The sequence below is a fragment of the Jaculus jaculus genome, chromosome 1, assembly GCF_020740685.1.
Source record: "Jaculus jaculus isolate mJacJac1 chromosome 1, mJacJac1.mat.Y.cur, whole genome shotgun sequence".
NCBI lineage: Eukaryota > Metazoa > Chordata > Mammalia > Rodentia > Dipodidae > Jaculus > Jaculus jaculus.
Window position 1 is genome coordinate 116,533,220 of NC_059102.1, and position 22,940 is coordinate 116,556,159.

Consider the following 22,940-nt stretch of genomic DNA (forward strand, 5'->3'; position numbering starts at 1 on the left):
CCAGGCTGTTTTTTCTACTTTTAAGCTTCACTTAATCTTTTTTTAAATTTTATTGACAACTTCTGTAATTGTAAACAATATCCCATGGTAATTCCCTCCCTCTCCCCTCCCCTTTTCCCTTTGAAACTATACTCTCCATCATATTCCTTCCCTCTCAATCAGTCTCTCTTTTATTTTGATATCATGATCTTTTCCTCTTATTATGATGGTCTTGTGTAAATAGTGTCAGGCACTGTGAGGTCATGGATATCCAGGCCATTTTGTGTCTGGAGGAGCACATTGTAAGGAGTCCTACCCTTCCTTTGGTTCTTAAATTCTTTCTGCCACCTTTTTGTCAATGGACCATGAGCCTTGGAAGGTGTGATAGAGATATTTCAGGGCTGAGCACTCCTCTGTCACTTCTCAGCACCATAGTGCCTTCTGAATCATCAAAAGGTCACTGCCATCTGAAAAGAGAAGCTTTTCTAACCAAAAGTGAGAGTAGCATTAATATATGGGTATGAACATTAAGAGAAATGCTTACTGGGCAGTTTGGTGAGCACAGTGTATACATTTAGCTAGACACCAGCAGACATTACAGCCCTAGGGCTCATGACTACCCCTGTTGTAGGTTTTCAGTATCAGGGATGTATTCCCTTCCATGAAGCGGGCCTCCAATCAGATTAGAGGGTGGTTGTTTTCCCCCAGCACAGACATGCTATTGTTGCACCCCTTGGCTCATTTTGCCTGGTAGGCCAAATATAAGGCTTGCAGTGTCCATTGTTGAGTATCTTCACTGGTGATTTCTCTCCCATTGAACTGCATGCAGCATGGCTTTTTCCAGCTTTCTGTTAGCTGGTCTATATAGAGGTTTTCAGCTCAGCTCCAGCAGGATATTTCAGTGACTTTGCAGCCCAAGTATATGGAGTCTTCAGCAATAGGGTCTTACCATCTCTTCCTGGTGGGAAACCAAGGGCCTTGGCAATGGTCTGTAATGTTTTGGGGGCATCAGAGACCTCCCTGACCAACATCTCACTGGAAGGTATCCCATCCCTGGCACTGAAAATTTTCTAATAACAATCTATGGCTCCTGAGTGTTCCATTGTCCAGAAAAAGTAGGTTTCTATATGATTTATTTATATCCTCTTAGATTTTTTTCCCCTCTTAGATTTTGATTCCCTGAACTGCCATTTGATCTCACCCAGCCGATGTCCACGGCGCTGCACTTGACGGCTGCTTTGCGACGGCTGCTGTGAGTGCCATAAAGCACAGCCGCCGCCGTCACTGCGGGAGGTAAGATGCTCACCGCCCAGGCTCGCGTGTACGTGCGGGCGCCTTCTGGCTGGAGTCGCTGCTGGCTTCCCACGGCTTCTCTGGGTTTGTCGGCCCTCTCCGTCAACATCCTGCCCATCCGGCGGGTTCCTGCCGCGCTCCCTTGCCTGCGGGCAGGTGAACTCCTCCTGGGGACCCAGGTTCGGTTTGGAGGGCGACGGGGACGTTGGTAGAGCGCGGCTGGAGCTGTGACGCCTTTGGGGGGGACCTGGGGGCCGGAGTTGGGACCCCGCAGGCGAGCGTGAGAGGAGCTGCGGCGGGTGAGCTGGGGAAGGTTGGGCTGGGAAGTCTGCGGTGCGGCTGGGTGGAAAGGAGGTGATGCCATCAGCCAGTCCCTCCTTCCTGGGTTCAGCCTTCATTCAGCTTGTTCAGAGGAGTGTGTACTGACTGACACCCCCTGTGAATGCTTAATACTAAGATGGACCTGCTGGCCATCCTAAATAATTCATGCGGCTGTGCTGTCTGCTTCTTGTTGACAGAATCAATTGGGGAATGGCTGGAAAGATTGGCTATGAATAGCGGTATCTTGCCAGAGGTTTTGGATTGTAGTGGAGAACTGAATTCAGATTTCATCTCTATCCCTGATTACTCCCCTAACATTAGGCAACCCAATTTTCCGTGGGCTTATGATTTCTCAGATAGCCTAAGACAGTTGTGGTAATTGTGTTCCCGATAGTAAAGGCAGGCATGTTCTAATACCTGTACTATAGAGTATTCAATGTTATAATAATATTCAAACATAGAACTTTAGAAATTTTTCTACCAAGAAATCTTGATTCTATGAATAAAAGAACACACAGAGACTAAAGAAAAGCTAATGCAGCCAGGCGTGGTGGCGCCCACCTTTAATCCTAGCACTTAGGAGGTAGGTGGATGGGCCACCCTGAGACTACATAGTGAGTTCCAGGTCAGCCTGGACTAGAGTGAGACCCTACCTCGAAAAATCAAAACAAAACAAAACAAAACAAAACAAACAAGCTAATGCACAGTGACTGTCATTATTATATGACCTAGTTTAACAGAAAACAGATTCATAGGTCAGGAGTGTGTGTGTGTGTGTGTGTGTGTGTGTGTGTGTGTCAGTCTGTCTGCCTGCCTGCTGCTCATCCCTTGAAAAGATCCAATTACCTATAGATGGACTTGGAGAAAATAGATATTGTCAAGGGAATATCTAGCATTATGAGACAATAATGTAATATAAAGCCTATAAAGTTATCAGGGGAAATAAAATATAACCTTATAGTAAAACTCAACTGATAACTGTTTTTTGTTTGTTTATGTTGTTTTTATTGGAGAGGAAGAGAAAGAGGCACAGAGAGAGAGAACATGGGCATTCCAGGGCCTTCAGCAGCTGCAAATGAACGCCAGGAGCATGTGCACTTTGTACATCGGGCTTATGTGGGTCCTGGGGAATTGAGCCTGGGTCCTTTGGCTTTGCTTGCAAGCACCCTAACCACTAAGCCTTCTCCCCAGCTCCCTGATAACTGTTTTTGAGTAGTAAGTAGAACCTTTACATTCTTTTCCTAAGTCCTTTTTAAGAAATATATTTTATTTTTTTTTTAATTTTTTTTGTTCATTCTTATTTGAGAGTAACAGAGACAGAAAGAGGCAGAGAGAGAGAGAGAGAGAGAGAGAGAGAATGGGCGCGCCAGGGCTTCCAGCCACTGCAAACGAACTCCAGATACGTGCGCCCCCTTGTGCATCTGGCTAAGGTGGGTCCTGGAGAATTGAGCCTCGAACCGGGGTCCTTAGGCTTCACAGGCAAGTGCTTAACCGCTAAGCCATCTCTCCAGCCCAAGAAATATATTTTATTTATTTGAGAGAGAGAGAGAATGGGCACACCAGGGCCTCCAGCTACTGCAAACAAACTCTAGATGCATGCACCTCCTTGTGCATCTGGCTTACATGGGTCCTGGAGAGTCAAACTGGGGTCCTTTGGCTTTGCAGGCAAATGTCTTAACCACTAAGCCATCTTTCCAGCCCCATGTTAAATTTCTTATTCTAAAGAAGTAAGCCAGGCAGGTTTGGTGGCTCACACCTATAATTCCGGTGGAGGACAGGTAAGGAAGACATGAGTTCAGGGCCAGCCTTAGGCTACAGAGTAACTGCTAGGTGGGCCTTGACTAGAGTGAGACTCTGCCTCTACATTCCCACCCCCTAAAAAAAAGAAATGCACATCCTGATGTTCATGGTCTTACACATTGCCAGGTCTGCTGAATTAAAAACTTGTGAGAATCCCCTCCTCCCATCCCTGTTGGTCAAAATACTCTGTGGAACTGTAGAAAGTGTTTTCTTTTTTTCTCCCCTTTATTTCTTATCTTCCTCTCTCCCTCACATCTGTCTGTCTGTCTGTCTTTTGTTCTTTCTCTTGAGGCAGGGTCTTGCTATGTACTCCAAGTTGGCATTGGAAATCACTGTGATTACTATGTAGCTCATGCTGACCTTCAACACTCTATCCTCCTGCCTTAGCCTCCCAAGTGCTGGGAATACAGGCATGCACCGCACACACTTTCTTTGTGTTAATTTTTAGAGGAAAATTTTTACTAATTATTAGAGGTAAAAAATAAAAAGAATATGTGGCCTTTTCTCTTCAGAAGTACCTCTTTGTTTACAGAAGAAAAACAAATTGCCTTCCTAAGTTCATCAAGAAGATGAAAACAACTGGGTTTCATTCAAAAGACAACCAAGTGAATACCACAGACTAATGAGTAGAATCAGTAAGAACGTCATCTTGGCGGTTTTAACACTGACAAGTTCTGCATTTCTGCTGTTTCAGTTGTACTACTACAAGCACTATTTGTCAGCAAAGGTAATTGTATTCTTCCTTTATTATTAGGCTTCATTGTAGCTGTACATTTTCTTAATGTACTTTACCTTTACAGTATATAAAATTAATGATACTGTTTATGTGATCAGATATCAAAATTACTTTACCTTACTGCATTTTATATTAATTTGAAATTTTCTCAAAGAGTGCTAGTACAACTTATCTATATTGGAATTTAATGGAATAAAGAATGAGATAAGGAGCTTGAGAGATAGCTCAGCAGTTAAAGGCCCTTGTTTGCAAAGTCTGACAGTCTGGGTTCATGTCCCTGGTAACCACATAAAGCCAGATGCACAAAGTGGTATATGTGTATTTTCAGCAGCCAGGGGCCCTACTATGCCTATACACTCATACACACAGTCTCTCTCTCTTTCTCTTAAGTAAGCAAATTTTTAAAATTATTTTAAAAACAATGAGAGGGCTGGAAGGATGGTTGAGCGGTTAAGGCATTTGCCTGCAAAGCCGAAGGACCCAGGTGTGATTCCCCAGGACCCACATAAGCCAGATGCACAAGGGGCCACATGCGTCTGGAGTTCATTTGCAGTGGCTGAAGGCCCTGGCGCAGCCATTTCCTCCCTCCCTTCCTCCCTCCCTCCTCTTTCTCTGTCAAATAAATAAAATAAAATATTTAATAATAAAAACAATGAGAGAAGATTTAGCATCTAATAACTTTGAGAGTTGTATGTTGAAAAGTACCACAAATCCTTGTAGGATCATCAGAAAAGATTATAACACTTGTTTGGAGGTCTTAACAAACAGAGTACAGCTACTAGTATGCCCTGGACCAAAGCCTGGTCCTCCTCTATGGGAAAGGTTATCTTCTCCCACTGAATGTGCAGCTTCAGGAGTGGTGCATGTGGAGCAGAGGAGGGAGGAAAGAGACACCTGCCTAGCCAGCAAGATCAATGGAATTGCCCCTGGCCACCACTGGGTGACAGATGTTTCCAACAAACCTCCTTCACATCCTGTAATACAAATTCATAACGTATAGTCTTGTAAGCATTTTCCATGGCTCTAACTGGAAGTATAGATGTTCTTCAATTTAAATAAGGGTTATATCTTGATAAACTCAACATAAAGTTAAAAATATTATAAGTGAAGATGTTAATATTCTTCAGCTTCTGAACATACCTTACTACATTAAATTGTGGAATGTGTATACCTTCATGGTCATGTTGTTGGCTAGCAGCTGCCCAGCATCCTGAGTATTTTATATCCTATCACCAGTCCAGGAAAAAAAATGAAACTTCAAAATTTAAACTACATGTTCTACTCAGCCTTGGCTAGAGTGAGACCCTACCTGGAAAAAAAAAAAAAGGAAAAGATAATGTTTCAAGGCCCCATGAGGGAACTTTCAGTCATTCATGGTTCTTTTTCTTACTGCACCTAACAGTATGATGTGATTATAATTCTATGTACTTATTCAATGTGCATTTATTGATCACGTGCTATATACACCGGCACTTAGCAGGAAAACAGATAAATAGGATAAAGATTCTACTCTCAAGATTTGATAGTTGTAACAATAGTAGTGATTCCCTTTTTGTTTTGTTTGTTTTCCAAAGTAGGGTTTCACTCTAGCCCAGATTGACCTGGAATTCACTATGTTGTCTCAGGGTGACCTTGAATTTATGGCAGTTCTCCTCCTACCTCTGCCTCCCAAGTGCTGGGATTAAAGGTGTGTGCCACTGTGCCCAGCTCAATAGTAGCAATTCTTGATTTGGGGTTACAAATAGTCCTGAGTTCAAGTCTTCATTCAGTCCTCTGCCTTTCACCAGATCACTTAATTTCTTCAGTATTGGCTTCTGTAATTAGAGGTAAAGGCAGCTTTGCTGATAGAGATAACACACATGGTGTGACTGAATTCACTGAGAAGGCAATTGCTGCTGTAGCACACATTTCTAAATCAGTGTTTATGTTATAGTTTGATAAAGTTGAATTCAATGATTAGCATGTCCCTATGAAACTACATTTATCACTTTTTAACAAGTGAGTTAACTGAAGTCTAGGTATATTGGTTCATGTTTATCATGTTAGGTCCTACTATTTTGTCTTCAGTCATAGACTTACTCTGACATGTAAATACAACTTTTTAAGTAGAATACTATCAGGTTGATAGAAAAATATGAAATGAGATTACACTCAGGATTTCTGTAAAACCACAGAAAATATTAAAATTGATGGTCAGGGTAGAAGAAAAAGCAGTGTAAAGCACTGAGTGGATCCAAACCTTACATTATTCCCTTTTATTATTTTTTTGAATTTTTTTAACTATGTAGTGTGTGTGTGCATGCATCCTCACACACATTCACACACACTCATGCACTAGAGTCATGCTGCTGCAAACAATGCCCATCTGGCTTTAATGGGTGTCTTGGGAATTGAACCCAGGCTGACAGACTTTGTAAGCAAGTACCTTTAACCCTGGAGTCATCTTGTGTTATTTTATGTTGTTTCTTTATATGAGCAGTGACTTCAGATGTTCTCATTATCTAGGCCACTGACAGGGTTGTGGCTTGGTTGGCTTCACATTAGGTTTGGTAATCTATCTGTTTCTGGTTAGAACAAGAAAGAGATGAAAAAGTAGTTTGGCAATAATTATTCACAATGAATAGTGTGTAAGCCATCATTAGAAGTGGAAATTCATCTTGTATCCTTGTCAATTATGTCCAATAAAGGTTTTTGAAATGTTTTTAAGTTAATTAGATGACTTGATGCTTCTCTTTTACTGCTTTCAATATATTTTCTTTAGTCTGTGTGTTTAGTAGTTTAATAATATGGCGAGGTCTGTTTTGGTCTTGTCTGTTTGGTGTTTTAAATATCTCCTCTGTGATGGTATCTCATTCTCTGTTTTGGATAAATTTTCTTCTTATATTATTTTGTTGGAAATACTTACACTTTTAGAGTGAAATTCTTATCCTTTATCTATATCCTGAATTCTTACATTTGATCTCTTCATAATGTACTGAATGTCTTGAAATTCCCACTCATACTTTCCTGTTAGTTTGTTTTTCTTTTTGTTACAACATTCTGGATCTGCGACCTTGTCTTCTAGCTGAGATGCTCGGTCTTCCCTTTGATCCATCTTATTGCTGAGACTTTCTACAGAAATTTTATTTGACTTACTGTGTTTTTTATTTCTAGTATTTATTTATTTTGGGTATTTTCAAGGCCGGGTCTTACTCTAGCCCAGGCTGACCTGAAACTCACTCTATAGTCCCAGGCTGGCCTCAAACTCAGTGATCCTCCTACCTGTGCCTCCCAAGTGCTGGGATTAAAGGCATGCACCACCACACCCAGCTATTTTTAGTGTTTTTTATTGATATTTCTTGTTTTATTCATATGTTGTATTGATCTTATTTTGTTAAGTTGGCTTTCTGTGCTCACCTTGAGGAGTTTGTTTTCTTCTTTGATTCCTTTGATTTATTCTTCCATTTCTTTGAACATACTTACAATCATTCTTTTGAATTCTCTGTCTGGCATTTCATCTAAATCAGTCTCACTGGATGATCAGAAAGTAGTATAATTTCTGGCAGACTTATGTTGTCTTGGGATTTTGTGTTTCGTATAATGTAAAGATGTTTACATCTTGAGTTATTTTAGTGCTTGGGTTTTATAGTTATTTGCTATATTCTTAGATGTTTAAATCAGAAGTTATATGTTCAGGGTAAAAAGAACTCAAAAAGTGCCAAGTGTGGCTCCTTTAATACTCCCCGAGTAACAGCAGGAGTAACACAAGCTCTTGAATATGCCTGCTATGCAGATATTCTAGTATCAAATCAACAGCGTTTCCTTTTATTTCAGTAATTGCTGTGGTTAAAAGAACAAGGTTGGTAGGAATATGCGAGGGTTTTGGTTACTTAGAAGTGGGAACAGTATAAGGTGAATTAGTGTAAGGGATAGTATTAACTTTCAAAAAAGATGGAGGTGACTTGACTCAGGTATCTGGAAGAGGGAAATAGGATACTTTGTGCATTTAGCTCTATGTGGGTACTGGGGAATCAAACTCAGGTTGTTAGGCTGTGCAGGCAAGCAGTGTAACCACTGAGCAATCTTTCCACCCCCTTTCTTAGTCTTCCAAGTGTTGTGAGACTGCAGGCTTGCACCACCATGCCAAACTGAGTATTGGGATTTTTTAAATATATTTTATTTATTTATTTGCAAGGGTGTGGGGAGAGAGAGAGAGAGAGAAATTAATTTGAATACACAAGGCCTCTAGATGCTACAAACTCCAAATGAATGTGCCACTTTATGCATCTGGCCTTACATAGGTACTAGGGAATCAAACCTGGGTCGTTGGGCTTTGCAGGCGAGTGCCTTAACTGCTGAGCCATCTCTCCATTCCTTCTTTTTTGGCTCAGCAAGTAAAATGAAGTGAGGTGGAGGCAAGTTCTGAGTATGTTCAAGGGCATGACATAGAAAGCACAATGTTTGTGACAGTGTGTTCATAATACCCCGCCCAAAGTAAAAATTACCCATATAATCACCAGACAATAAATGATCATACAGAATATTACTCAACTACAAAAAGAAACTAAGTTTGATAAATACTAGAGCATAGGTGGGTCTTAACAATACTGTGCTAAGCAAATGGGGCCAGATGCAAAAAGTCACATATTACAATTCTTTTTTATTATATTTTATTATTTTTTTATTGAGGTAGGGTTTCACTCGAGCCCAGGCTGACCTGGAATCCACTGTGTAGTCTTAGGGAGGCCTAGAACTCACCATGATTCTCCTTCCTCAGCCTCTCAAGTGCGGGAATTAAAAATGTGTACCACCTCACCCAACACAATTTTGTTTTTATGTAATGTCCATACTAGGCAGATCTGTAGAGCAAAAAAACATAAGTACGGTTATGGTTGTGGCTCAGAGAAGGAAGTGTGGGAAGTGACTACTAATAATAATCTTTTTGGTATGATGAAAATGTTCTAGATAATGCTGATCATTAAACAATTATGTAAATACACTTAAAGTTCATTGTAAAGTTTAAAGGGGCAACTTAATTGTTCTTCAGCGTCTTATTTGTTTATAGCATTGAAAGCATAAAAAAGTTATTTGAGTCTTTGAGTTTGAAACATTCCTCCTCTTGTCTCCTGAACATCAGACATCCTTTATCTTCTCAGTTCAACGTCAGATCAAAACTAATAATACTGTTTTATTTCTGCTTGTAAACCTCAACATATTTAAATACTAATAAATAACTCTTAATATTTTAAATTACAGTATATATCGGGAAACATGGGTACTGGGGCCATCTTTCATCAAAAATAACAGTGCAAATAGATAAAGATAAAAATAACAGAGCTGGGCTGGAGAGATGGCTTAGCAGTTAAGTGCTTGCCTGTGAAGCCTAAGAACCCTGGTTCGAGGCTTGGTTCCCCAGGACCCATATTAGCCAGATGCACAAGAGGGCACACGCATCTGGAGTTCATTTGCAGTGGCTGGAGGCCCTGGTGCGCCCATTCTGTCTCTCTCTCTCTCTCTCTTTCTCTATCTACCTCTTTCTCTCTTTGTTGCTCTCAAATAAATAAATAAAAATAAACAAAAAAATTTAAAAAAAATAACAGAGCAGTGCTAAAGAGATGGTTTAGCAGTTAAGCGCTTGCCTGTGAAGCCTAAGGACCCCAGTTTGAGGCTCAATTCCCCAGGACCCACGTTAGCCAGATGCACAAGGGGGCGCACGCGTCTGGAGTTCATTTGCAGTGGCTGGAGGCCCTGGCGCACCCATTCTCTCTCTCCCTCCCTCCCCTCCCTCTTTCTCTCTGTCACTCTCAAATAAATAAATAAAATTTTAACATGAAAAAACATTCCTAAAAAGAAAAAAAAAGCAGAGCAAATAGATAAAGAGATGTGGGCATGTTTAACAGTACCGCATACAGTAGTGGCTTAGTACTATACTTTCTTATCAGTTTGGCATCTTATCACCAATTGAGTATGTGGATGTAATTTGAGGCTAGGAATAGCCAGCCTTTAAATGGACAAATCCTAACCTCAACGTGATGGTTCATGTTGTAATCCCAGCACTTGGGATGCTAGGATAGAAGAATTGCTTTGAACTTCAGGCCAGCCTGAGTTACATACTAAGTTCCAGGATAGCCTGCACTACACAATGAGACCCTGCCTCTAAAAATGAAAATGACAGGGAAGGAGAAAGAAGAAGGAGGGGGAGAGAGAACACAAAACAAAAGATTTACTCTCTGTTGTGGTCATAATTGATTCAGAGATGTTGGCCATACTGTTAAGTAACTTAACTTCATGTATTCTATCAGTGTTTTACATCTTGGGGTGTTATATTATAAAATGTAATACTTTTTTTTTAAATTTTTTTTTAAAGTTTTTTTTTAATTTTTATTTATTTATTTGAGAGCAACAGACACAGAGAGAAAGACAGATAGAGGGGGAGAGGGAGAATGGGCACGCCAGGGCTTCCAGCCTCTGCAAATGAACTCCAGACGCATGCGCCCCCTTGTGCATCTGGCTAACGTGGGACCTGGGGAACCGAGCCTCGAACCGGGGTCCTTAGGCTTCACAGGCAAGCACTTAACCGCTACGCCATCTCTCCAGCCCTAAAATGTAATACTTTTTAATGACTGAGTTAATTAGTTTGACTTTCATACTCACCTAAATGTAATGTTGCATGCTAGGCTTTGAATTTATTAAAATGCTCTGTTTTCTTATAGAATGGAACTGGCTTATCAAAATCCAAAGGCAACAGAGTTGGATTTGATAGCATGCAGTGGGTAAGTACAAGAAGTAGCAATTTCAGCTTTCACTTCCACGTTTGTATACTCCTGAAGTATGTGCTGGATGGAAGCAATGAAAGTAGCTGCCGTGGACACAGGGTAAAGGGAGTAAGCTCTGAGTGCTTTCTTTTAAGAAGGGTGTACATTCTGCTATTCTCAACTTGCTTAGTTAGAGATACTAAGGTTAGTTGGTTAGTAAGTGGTTGAGTCCCGATTCTAGGTGTTCACCTCTAGAATTCTTATTCTCTGAGCTAGGTGCTTCTCCAACTGAATTAATATTTGAGGTAGGAATAGACTTAACCATGAATATTAAAAGAAAATTAGTAATCATGAATAAAAATCGGCTCAATAAGTTTTCTTTATAAGATGATGAATACTAGTTAAATATGCATTTATATATTTTGTTTTGCAAAATTTCAGAACCTGCATATTTATTAAATGTGTTTTCTTATGCTTTTTGTGCCCAAATTTAGAATGATAAACAATTCAGAGGTACAGGATCTTAGGATGTATCTCAGTCGAAGAGTGCTTGCTTAACAGACAAGAGGCTTTGGGTTTGATCCCAGTACTGCATAAACCAGGTGTAGTGCTACATACCTGTAATTCTGTCACTTGGAAGGTCGAAGCAGTATGGTTAGAAGTTCAGGGTCAGGGCTAGAGAGATGGCCCAGCAGTTAAAGGTGCTTGCTTGTAAAACCTGAAAGCCTGGGTTTGATTCCCCAGTACCCACATAAAGCCAGATGCACAATGTTGCATGTGTCTGGAGTTTGTTGGAAGTGTCAGGAAGTCCTGGACACCCATACTCACTCTCTTTCTGTCTGCCTCTTTCTCTCTGTCTGTCTCTCTCTTTCAAATTTGTGTGTGTGTGTGTGTGTGTGTGTGTGTGTGTGTGTGTGTGTGTGTGTGTATTGAGGTAGGGTTTCTCTCTAGCCCAGGCTGAGCTGGAATAAAAATATATATTTTTTAAAAAGGTCAGGGTCATCCTCAGCTACATAGCAAGTTCCAGGCAAGCATGGACTATGTCAAATCCTGTCTCTAACAACAATAGAAACAATGTTGTTTCTGTAATATAAATGTAAAAATTACATTTATCCTATTAGTATATGTTGTGAAAAATGACCAGCTAGTTTTTATGAGTACTTTGATTTTTGTCTTCTTTGTTTTTGTTTCCTTTCATTTGCTGTTGTTGTTTTGAGATAGGGTCTCCCTATGTAGTATCTTAAAGCTCACCATGAAAAATAGACTTGGCCTCAAATTCACTGTTGTTCTCCAACCTCTGCCTTCTGAGTGCTGCAATTATAGCCACATATCACACCCGGCCATTTATGACTTTGTAACCAAAGATGTGGAAGGCACCAGATTATTTTATGTCACCAAATGATGATTATTTTTGAGCCATTGCTGACACCAACTGGATTTACAAAGTAAAAAGTCTCTAGAATATTATAGTGAGACTTTTTAGTTAACTGGTCTGGAAAGACCAGTGCAGACTTTTGCTAAAACTGGCAAATGTTTTGTTTTATTAAATTAGGGGAAATATATATTTAGAAGTTATATTCCTTAGCCATAGCTATGAACAATCTAGATGAAGTAAAAATGAATACTTTGTACACTTCTCTCTAGACCTTCTCAATCTCCTTACCCTCTTAAGACATGCATCCACATGATACTTGAACCAGACTTACCAACTAGTGCATGAAATAATTTGCTGAAATTTAAAAATGGTATTTTAAGAGCTAAGACTAGGCCTGTCTGAAGGCAAAAGGGACTGCATTCTATCATAAATTTTAATATTCTAAAATGTGAGACTTAATGTAAATTTTCAAGTTTGCCAGTTATTAAATAGGGTACCCTGAAATAGCAAGTTCAGAAAAATAACGAGGCTTTAGTGTGATAGATTTTACTTTGTGTGGATGAATCAGCCTTTCTGACAATATCCCCATACTTTGTTTAAGACAGGGAGTATCTCACTATGTTACCTAGACTGGTCTTGAACTTGTGGATGTAAATGATCCTCTCCTCTCCTTAGTTTCCAAAAATAGCTGGGATTACAGGTACGTAATACCATGCCCAGCTGACTAATCTGTTTCTATGTGGATTTTATCTACCATTTAAGGCCAAATATAACAGAATAAGGTAGGGTAGTCCTATCTTTCTCATTTAGGGACTTACCTTTAAAGTGAGGAGAATAATGTTTTTGTTTTTTTTAATGATTAACTTTCAAGATAAGTAAAAAATTAAAGAGCAGCTTACTACATTTAGTAAGTTTTCATTGTACTGGACCTTAATTTCATTGCATGGTCCTAACAAAGTTGTAAGTGAAGTCATTGAATCACCATAACAGGAGAAGCACTGAAATGGTTCTGTTTCATTCTCTTTGAAGCAATGGAAGTGAAGTCTGGTGAACAGTGTGAAGCTTTAGTGTAGCCTTGATAAGATTCTAGAAGGAGTTATTCAGAACATGTAGCACTTAGGAAGGGAAAGGATAATAATTAGGGTGCAGCCTCTCCTTGCTAACAAGACTTGTCCGTTTTAGGGACAACAGCAAGCCTTTTAGGTTTTAATAGAATTTTAATGTACAGGCAAATGAATGAGCTGTTATGACCTCAGCATATCTTTTCAACAAGGCAGGCTTTTTTTCTCATCAACAAAATTAATTACTGAAAGCCAAAGTTGATTCAGGATTAACAGGATTCAAAATCAATTAGATAACTTTTCCTAAGGAGCAATGAATAACCGCATTGATAATGACCTGGAAGGTATTGTTAGAAGATGAATTAGAGAACCTATCCTTGATCTTTCTCTAATTGTACTTATAACAGTTATTATAATGAAGCCATAGTGTGTGTATTGTATTTATTTCTAACATCAAGCTGAGATTTGTTTAAAATGTAAGTATTGTATATGTACTTTATGTTATCTCATCATCTTTTCTCCAAATCATTTCTCTTTTATTTTCTAATCAAAAGCACGGAACTCTAAAAGGGGGAAAAAAAGTGATGAGCTTTTGAAATTTTAAATTTCTTCTCATAAAGAAGACACTCTTAAAAAATGAATACACGTGATCTCAGCGTGGTGGCACATGCCTTTAATCCTAGTACATGGGAGGCAGAGGTAGGAGGATCACTATGAGTTCGAGGCCACCCTGAGACTCCATAGTGAATTCTAGGTCATCCTGGGCTAGAGTGAGACCCTATCTCAAAAAAAAAAAAAAAAAAAAAGAATACACATGCCAAAGATTACAAAATATTTGAAAATATGCATCTGACAAAAGAGTGATAGTAAAAACTAATGAACAGCTCAGTTTTATTCATATGCTATCAAATTAAGAAAGAAGTTTTAATCAAGAATAGTTATTAAATTTTATCAAATACTGTTTTTTGAAGTCCTCACAGAATTTCTCTTCTTTATTCTGTTGGTATGGTGAACATTATTGATTCATTTTCAAATGATGAACTTAACCTTTCATTCATGCTACAAACAATAGTTGGTAATACTACTTTTATTGTCTTTTTTTTAATTACTGGAGTTGAGCTAGGCATAGTATCGTACACCTATAATTTAATTTCAGCACTTGGGAGGCTGAGGCAGGAGAATACATTAAGTTTAAAAATCAGCTTGAGTACATAGTGACTTCTAGGTTATCTTGATCTATGGAATGAGATGTTGTTCAAAAAAGAATTAAAAATTCCTAGAATTGATTTTCTGATATTTTATCAAGCATTTTTACATCTTTGCTCATGAGGGATAGTACTCAGTAACTTTTCCTGTAATTTTTTTGTTGGGTTTAGCTATGCTATTACACTGGCCTCATAAAATCAAGTAGGAAGTAATTTCCTGGTACTTCATCTTCTGAGGAAGTTTTTGTAGAACTTGCATTCTTCCTTAGAGCCTTGTTAGAATTCCTAGTGAACTTGAATTGGAGCTTTTTAGGCTTTTGAGGTTTGTTGCCCTGCTGGCTTGTTTATAAATAACAAATGCAGCTTCCTTAATAGGCATAGGTATTCAAATTTCCTGTCATCTTGTGGGTTTTTTTTTTTTTTTAAGAAAGTGGTGCATTTTGTCTAAATTAATGAATTTTTTGGCATATGGTTTATTCCGTTTTCTTACTCATCTCTCTCTCCGAATCGATGGAAAGCCCTCTGGTATCACAGAGGATCAAGAAAGCAATGTTTTTATTTGAATCTTTTGTTTAGGAAGATTTTAAGCAGCATTTATAAGTATAAAGAAAAGTGACACAGTTGGGTTTTGAATTTGAAATATTGACAGTGTTGACTTTTAAAGATATATTTATTTATTTGCAGTCAGAGAGAGAGAGAGAAAGAGGAAATGGTTGTACCAGGCCCTCTGGCCACAGAAAGTGAACCCAGATGCATATGCAGCCTTGTGCGTGTGGCTTTACACGGGTACTGGGGAATCAAACTCAGGCCATTAGGCTTTGCAAGCAAGTACCTTTTACCACTGAGCTCTGCTACCCACACACATTACTGATTTTTAAAAAGCCTACAGATCTTAAAGAAAAAAGAAAAAGAATAAAACACACAGATTTGATATTTCCTTGTTTACTTAAAGCATGAAATTATTTAGTAATACCAAAACAATAATTTGTAAGCACCAAAATTTTCATCTCAAGTACCACCTTCTCTAGATTATTTTCTTTTTTGTTGTTAATTAGTAATGCTTTCTTTTATAATATGTGGCATACATTGTTATTATAGCATAGTTCACTTTGAATTATAGCTAACTGTTCCTCTTTTATAGATGATTATATGCTTCCTAAAGGCAAGAACGTTGTGTGTTATTTATTTGCTTATTTTTTTGTGTAGTGATAAACATGGTATCTGTTGGGTTAAACACTGTACACTGTCATAAAAGTAAGTGAAAATGAACTAGCAAAAAAAGTTAATGAGCTGGGCCTTAGGTTTAGGCCTATAATCCCAGATACTCAGGAGGCTGAAGCAAAAGAATTACAAGTTAAGTGCTTAGGCTACAATGCAAGTATAACACTAGCCCAAGCAACTTGGGGAGACCCTGTTTCATAATGAAAAATACAAAAAAGACCAGGACTACAGTTCAGTGATAAGGCACTTGCTTAACTGTGTGCAAGGCTCCTGGTTGAATTGCTGTTATTGGCTAGGCGGGGGAGAGGAAGGAGGGATGGATTGACTTGTGATATTAAAGGAATTCTTTTCTTCTTAAACAGCGTGCAGTTAAAAAATTTATTATGGTAACATCCAGCCAAAATGTTCCAGTGTTCCTTACTGATCCTTTGATTCTTGGATTGGTTAGTAAAAACTTTGAACAAGTCAAAAATACTTCTCATGTCTCCACTTCAGAATGCCAGTTTTTCTGTGTCCCCAGAGACTTCACTGCATTTGCACTGCAGTATCACCTATGGAAGAATGAGGTGAGTCAGTTGCTTTTAGATAATATGTCACTCATTTGCCCTGGCTGGCCAAACTTAAGGCTTGCAATGCCCACTGTTTTCACCACTGATTGCTTTTCTCTCCCATAGCACTGCATGCGGCATAGCTTATTCCAGCTCTCTGTCAGTTGATCCACAGGGAGGAGATTCTCAGCTCAGCTCCAGCTTGATTTCTCAGTGACCTTGCCGCCCAAGCATGTGGAGTCGTACACCGGCTTTAGACAGGAACTCTGACTTATCTATAGTACTTGTACTACTTGCTTTGTAGGGTTGATCCCATGTCCAGAAGCAAAACTGTAACAGTTTTTGTAGCTTGTCAATTCTTAGTGCAATGTTAACACACACACACAGGCTGTCATTGTGTAGCTGACGCTAGCCTGAAACTTTCAGTCTTCAATCTTCTAACTTGTGGGTGATAGGATTACATGTGTAAGCCACTACACCCATAGATATTCTTAATATTATTTCATTATATACTAAAATCAATTTTGTTTTGTTTTTTTGAGGTAGGGTCTCACTCTAGCCCAGGCTGACCTGGAATTCACTCTGTATTCTCAGGGTGACCTCGAACTCACGGCAATCCTCCTACCTCTGCTTCCCGAGTGCTGTGATTAAAGGCACGTGCCACAACACCCAGCTAAAATCAGTATTTTCTAATGATGTTGAAAAGTGTACTTTGTGTTATGTTGTAGTCTGCTGTCTAATGTTCCCATCATGATGAGATCCTGTCATAGCATTTTTAGTGATGGCATATAAGAATTGCAAGTTTGGGCTGGAGAGATTGCTTAGTGGTTAAGCGCTTGCCTGTGAAGCCTAAGGACCCCGGTTCGAGGCTCGGTTCCCCAGGTCCCACGTTAGCCAGATGCACAAGGGGGCGCACGCGTCTGGAGTTCGTTTGCAGTGGCTGGAAGCCCTGGCGCGCCCATTCTTTCTCTTTCCCTCTATGTGGCTTTCTCTCTGTGTCTGTCGCTCTCAAATAAATAAATAAAAAATGAACCAAAAAAAAAAATTTAAAAAAAAAAAAAGAATTGCAAGTTTACTTTTGTATTCATACTATCAACATCAACCTTATAGAAACTAACCAGAGAAAACTAAAATAGCGTTCCCCAGGGAAAATAATATAGTTTCCAGAGAGTCCTTAGACATACTTTCCCTGCTGCATAGTTTTCTTTGCTAGTTTATTTTCTCACCACTGCCTTCGGTTTATGTTCATTTGAAATGTTCTGGCAAGAAACACATTAGCATAAGAATATGGCTTGATTCAATGCAAGAATTTTTCTAGCTTTGATCCTAGTATTTTCTTTTAAATAGTCAAGCTCTATGTTTGTTTTATTCTAGGAAGGCTGGTTTCGCATAGCTGAGAATATGGGGTTTCAGTGCCTAAAGATTGAGAACAAAGATCCTCGGCTGGATGGGATAGACTCACTTTCTGGAACTGAGATCCCCCTGCACTATATCTGTAAACTGGCCACTCACGCCATCCATTTGGTGGTCTTTCATGAGAGGAGTGGCAACTACCTCTGGCATGGCCGTCTACGACTCAAAGGACATATTGACAGGAAGTTTGTTCCTTTTCGAAAGCTACAATTTGGTCGTTATCCTGGAGCATTTGACAGGTAAGTTAGAATCAAGAGGGAAGTGTGAAATGAGTATTGTCCAGTTTTGATTTCTATACCTTTTTATATGTTTTATGATGAAATCGAATATATGATTTAAATGGATGCTCATAGTAACATTGTTCTTAATGCTCCCAAATGAAAAGCAGTACACATCGCCATGAACAATAAAAGGATATATATATGCATGGAATACACACACACACACACACACATGCATATGTGTTCATACAGTGAAGTATTGTATAGAAGGAAAATGAATAAGCTACAGTTTTGCAATAGCATGGATGAGTCCTACACTATTGAATAACAAAGCAGAAAAGAATAAAAATACACAAGCTATATCATGTTCCTGTATATATACTTAAATAGTATAAAAGTATTGGGAATAGTAAGAAGAATTACCAAAAGAAACAGGATAGAATTTAGCTCTAGTAGAGATGAAAGTGGAATTATTGGGCAGTACACACAAAGAACTCCTGGGAATCTAACAGTATTCAGTATTTTTGTAAGACATAAGTATTTGTAATTCATGATCCTGTGACGTTGTATGTGATTTACTTTCTTGCATATATTTTAAAACTATGACCTGGGGTGATGGCTCACTCCTATTATCCTACCACTTAGGAAGCTAAGGAGAAAGGGCTTGGAGGCAAGATGGGCTGTATCACAAGGTTCAAGCAAGCCTGAGCTGCACAGTGAGACCTTGCCTCAGAAAAACATGAGCTGGAGGGATGGCCTAGCCGTTAAGGCATTTGCCTGCAAAGCCAAAGGACCCAGGTTCAATTCCCCAGGACCCACGTTAGCCAGATGCACAAGGGGGCAGACACATCTGGAGTTCATTTGCTGTGGCTGGAGGCCCTGGTGTGCCCATTCTTTCTCCCTCTTTTTCTGTGCCAAATAAATAAATAAAAATTAAAAAAAAGAAAACCAAAACATAATAAGAAATCTATTCACAAAAGTATATCCTCAACTATCATCATAATAAAAATATTTTTATGAAAAGGAGTTACTTGAAGGGACTCAAAATTTCATAAACTATTAAGTTTATGATAATACTTTAAGGATGAAAATAAGTATTGAAATTTAATAATGCATATGAACTTTCTAACCTAAAATTATATTCTTCCCCTTTGGAAGTCATTAATAATGATATCATAATCTGTTGTGAAGATAGAAGTAAATAAACATTTGTCTTCTGCCTTGAAGTTTATCATCCTTAAACAAAGTTTTGTATTGAGAACCTTTTCTGAGGATGTATGGAAAAACAGTGCTTACCTGTTATATTTTGGAACTATAAGTCATTTGTGACCTCTTGTTAATATTTAAAATCATGATTTGAACAACGTCTAAAAAGGCATTCAAAACTGGAGAAGTCAAACCTTTCTAAGCCAAGCCAGACTTTTTTAGAAATCCGAATGACTGACAAAAGAATAGTGGGAACAAAAAAGTAGTTTGTTCTTAGTATTGCCTCCTCTTATTATTTTAGTTTTGCTTTTTTTTTTTTTTATGTGTGTGTGATTGTTTTTTGTTTTTCAAGGTAAAGTCTTACTTTAGCCTATGCTGACCTGAAATTCACTATGAAGTCTCAGGGTGGCCTCAAACTCATGGGGGATCCTCCTACTTCTGCCTCCCAAGTGCTGGGATTAAAGGCATGCGCCACCACGCCCAGTTCTATTACTCTGTTTTTTAACTTTTGGTTTTTTCAAGGTAAGGTCTCACTCTAGCCCAGGCTGACCTGGAATTCACAATGTAGTCTCAGGCTGTCTTCGAACTCACACCAATCCTCCTACCTCTGCTTCCCAAGTGCTGGGATTAAAGGTGTGTGCCTGGGTCCTTAGGCTTCTCAAGCAAGTGCCTTAACTGCTAAGCCATCTCTCCAGCCCCTGCTAGTGTTTTAAATTGTGAATTTATTTCAAGGTTTAGTTAATTTAGTTAAGTTCAAAATTGCCATTCAAGGGCTGGAGAGATGGCTTAGCGGTTAAGTGCTTGCCTGTGAAGCCTAAGGACCCCAGTTCGAGGCTCGATTCTCCAGGATCCATGTTAGCCAGATGCACAAGAGGGCACACACGTCTGGAGTTCGTTTGCAGTGGCTGGAAGCCCTGGCACGCCCATTCTCTCTCTCTCTTTCTCTCTCTCTCTATCTAACTCTTTTTCTCTCTCTCTCTCAAATAAATAAATAAAAATGAACAAAAAAAAATTGCCATTCAAGTCAGGCATAGTGGTACATGCTTTTAATCCCAGTACTGGGGAGGCCAAGGTAGGAGAATCACTGTGAGTTCCATGCCACCCTGAGACTACGTAGTGAATTCCAGGTCACCCTGGGCTAGAGTGAGACCCTACCTTGAAAAACAAAAACAAAAAAAAAAAAATTGCTCTTCTATTTAAAATAACAAAGTATATATGAGTAACCATAAAAATGTTTTAGATGCACTAAGCAGGGTTTGATGGTACAGGCCTATAATTCCCGGCTCTGAAGGCTGAGGCAGTAAGGTTGTGAGTTCAAGGCTAGCCTGTGCTACAAAGTGAGTTCAAGACCAGCTTAGGCCACTAGGCCACTTAGGAAAACCCTTCCTCAGTTTTTTTAAAAGTGTAAAAAGAGACCGGGCATGGTGGCACACGTGCCTTTAATCCCAGCACTCGGGAGGCAGAGGTAGGAAGATCACTGTGAGTTCGAGGCCACCCTGAGACTACATAATGAATTCCAGGTCAGCCTGGACTAGAGTGAAACCCTACCTCAACAAAACAAAACAAACCAAAACAAAAAAGTGAAAAGAGGGCTGAGAATATGGCTGTCTGAGTTGATTGCTAAGCAAGCAGAGTCCTGAGTTCAAACCCTAGTGTTGCTCTTACTGCTTTTTAAAAAGCAAATTAACTTAGACATATTAGACAAAAATGCTTAAAGCTAAAACTCAGGCATTGTTTGATATCAGATTGCCAATGTCTTATTAAAGTTGTCAATTGATATCCAAAGTGAAGTATTAAATTTTCCCTTTTATTTTCAGGCCAGAGTTACAGCAAGTTACTATTGATGGACTAGAAGTTCTTATTCCAAAAGATCCAGGGCACTTTCTAGAAGAAATACCACACTCTAGATTTATTGAGTGTAGGTATAAAGAAGCTCGAGCATTCCTTCAGGTTAGAGACAACCCGCTAATTTACTTTTTAAATTACAGAAAATGTTTATTTGTAGTATTTCAGGGGGAAATGAAGGGACTTGAGAAAAATAGATTAAATTTATTTTTCAAAACAATCTATTTTCTTCACCTTATTTTCCTTTAATTTTTAAAAATCTTAATAACTAAGTTTAAAGAATTTTTTCTAGAAGGCCAAGGACTTAGCTCAGTTGGGTAATTTGCTTAGCACACACTAAACCCTGAGTTCAATACCCACCACCACATAAACCTGGCAGTGGTAGTGCATAACTATAATCCTAGCAACTGGGAGGCACAGGCAGGAAGATCAGGAGTTCAAGATCATTCTTAAGTATACAAATTGTAGGCCAGCCTGAGCTACATGAAACCCTGTCATAACATACACATACATACACACGTGTGCATACATACACACACACCACTACCACCTCCAGAAAAACAAGAGACTGAGGGAAGGAGATCTCAAGTTCAAGGACAGCCTACCATTCAGGATGACCAACACATTTCCTTTCTAGATGGGAAATGGTTGTTTTATTATAAAAGATGGTGAATTCTGTCTCTGAAGCAATTCAAGGAGAAAAATCCACTACCTGAGCTGGACCATGTGCATTTAGAAAAGGCTTCATGAAAAGTAGTGAGAATTTTTTCTTTTCTTTTTGTTAAACATTTGGTACAAAATGTTAATTTTTGTGTTTGTGAAGGTTGTTTAGAAAGAGTGGTTTTGAACTTTTTATTCTAGTATTTTATTGTTCAATTCAATAAACCTTTACTGAAACCTTGTCTCCAACACTTCTGACTCTAGGGCTATAAAGATGGTTTTGGAGACCATGGAAGTTCAATTGTAGCAAGTAATATGAAACCAGAGATACAGGGAAAACAGGCAAATTGGGATTTGGGTACCTTAATTTTTTTTACTTGTCCTTTATTTTCTGTGTCATCTGCCAAAAGGGCTACATACACAATAACAGAAATAGAATGGAGAAAGTAAGTTTTAGCATTCTTATTTCTGCTCAGTGCATGAGAATTTACAAAAGCAAGCTTCCTCTGATGTGGAATGCTAGAACCCAAGTCCTGGGCCTGCCAGACCAAATGGGCATGCCTAGTGCTCCCTATTCCTTATTCCTGAAAGGTTATAACTGTGGGGCTGTCAGCCTTAACTGCATTTCATGGAACAGGCAGAAAACTGCATGTGTGGATGCACTTAAGCTAGTAGGCAAGTGCTGCCTACCACACAGCAGCAGGAAATAGAAGGGATGGAATTTGGTGCCTACGTTTCATCACTCACTCTTCTTGCTCTTGTTCCTACTTCTGCCATAGCAGTTATCATGGTGACTGGTGAATATCTGTCTTACCTACCTATTAAATCTGTGACCTTCTGAAAGACAGGTATCTTAATTTTCTTTACCTCTGTAGTCCTAGTTTCTGGCCTAGTACCTGGCATGCACAACACACATACACACACACACACACACACACCACAAATCATCCTATAAATGTATGGAATGCATAAAGAATAAGGTCTCTTTCCAGAACTACTTAAGCTTAACAAAAGTTGGGGCTCCTAACAAGCATTTGCTCATGTTTACTTGCCCTTCTTTTTTATGAGAAGGCAGTATAAAATGTTAAATATTTCAAAACATTGAGAAATCATGTGCACAGTATCATATATTGTAATTCTATATTTTTACTCCTGGTTTTAAAGAGTTAAAGGCAAACAGCATGTGGGTAAAGAATGTGGATGAACCTGTGCAAAAAGTTAATCAACTGGGGCTGGAGGGATGGCTTAGCGGTTAAGGCACTTGCTTTCAAAACCAAAGGACCCAGGTTCAACTCCTGATGACCCACGTAAGCCAGATGCAC

At 39.0% G+C, this 22,940-nt stretch overlaps 1 protein-coding gene across 6 annotated transcripts in view; it reads left to right on the forward strand.

Annotated features, from left to right (window-relative positions):
• Positions 1–1,292: 1,292 nt before the first annotated feature.
• Positions 1,293–22,940, forward strand: part of Fktn (fukutin) — a 65,567-nt gene continuing 43,919 nt past the window's right edge. For 2 of the 6 annotated variants that reach the window (XM_045150290.1, XR_006637210.1), the window contains exons 1-6: positions 2,673–2,808; positions 3,926–4,120; positions 10,822–10,881; positions 16,088–16,291; positions 17,648–17,925; positions 20,931–21,063. In XM_045150290.1, the coding sequence (XP_045006225.1) occupies positions 4,016–4,120; positions 10,822–10,881; positions 16,088–16,291; positions 17,648–17,925; positions 20,931–21,063 (780 nt within the window). In that variant the 5' untranslated portion in view covers positions 2,673–2,808; positions 3,926–4,015. Of the gene's footprint in view, positions 1,572–2,672; positions 2,809–3,925; positions 4,121–10,821; positions 10,882–16,087; positions 16,292–17,647; positions 17,926–20,930; positions 21,064–22,940 lie in introns of those variants that run through there. The other 4 variants (XM_045150293.1, XM_045150300.1, XM_045150307.1 and 1 more) reach the window with 4 other exon arrangements.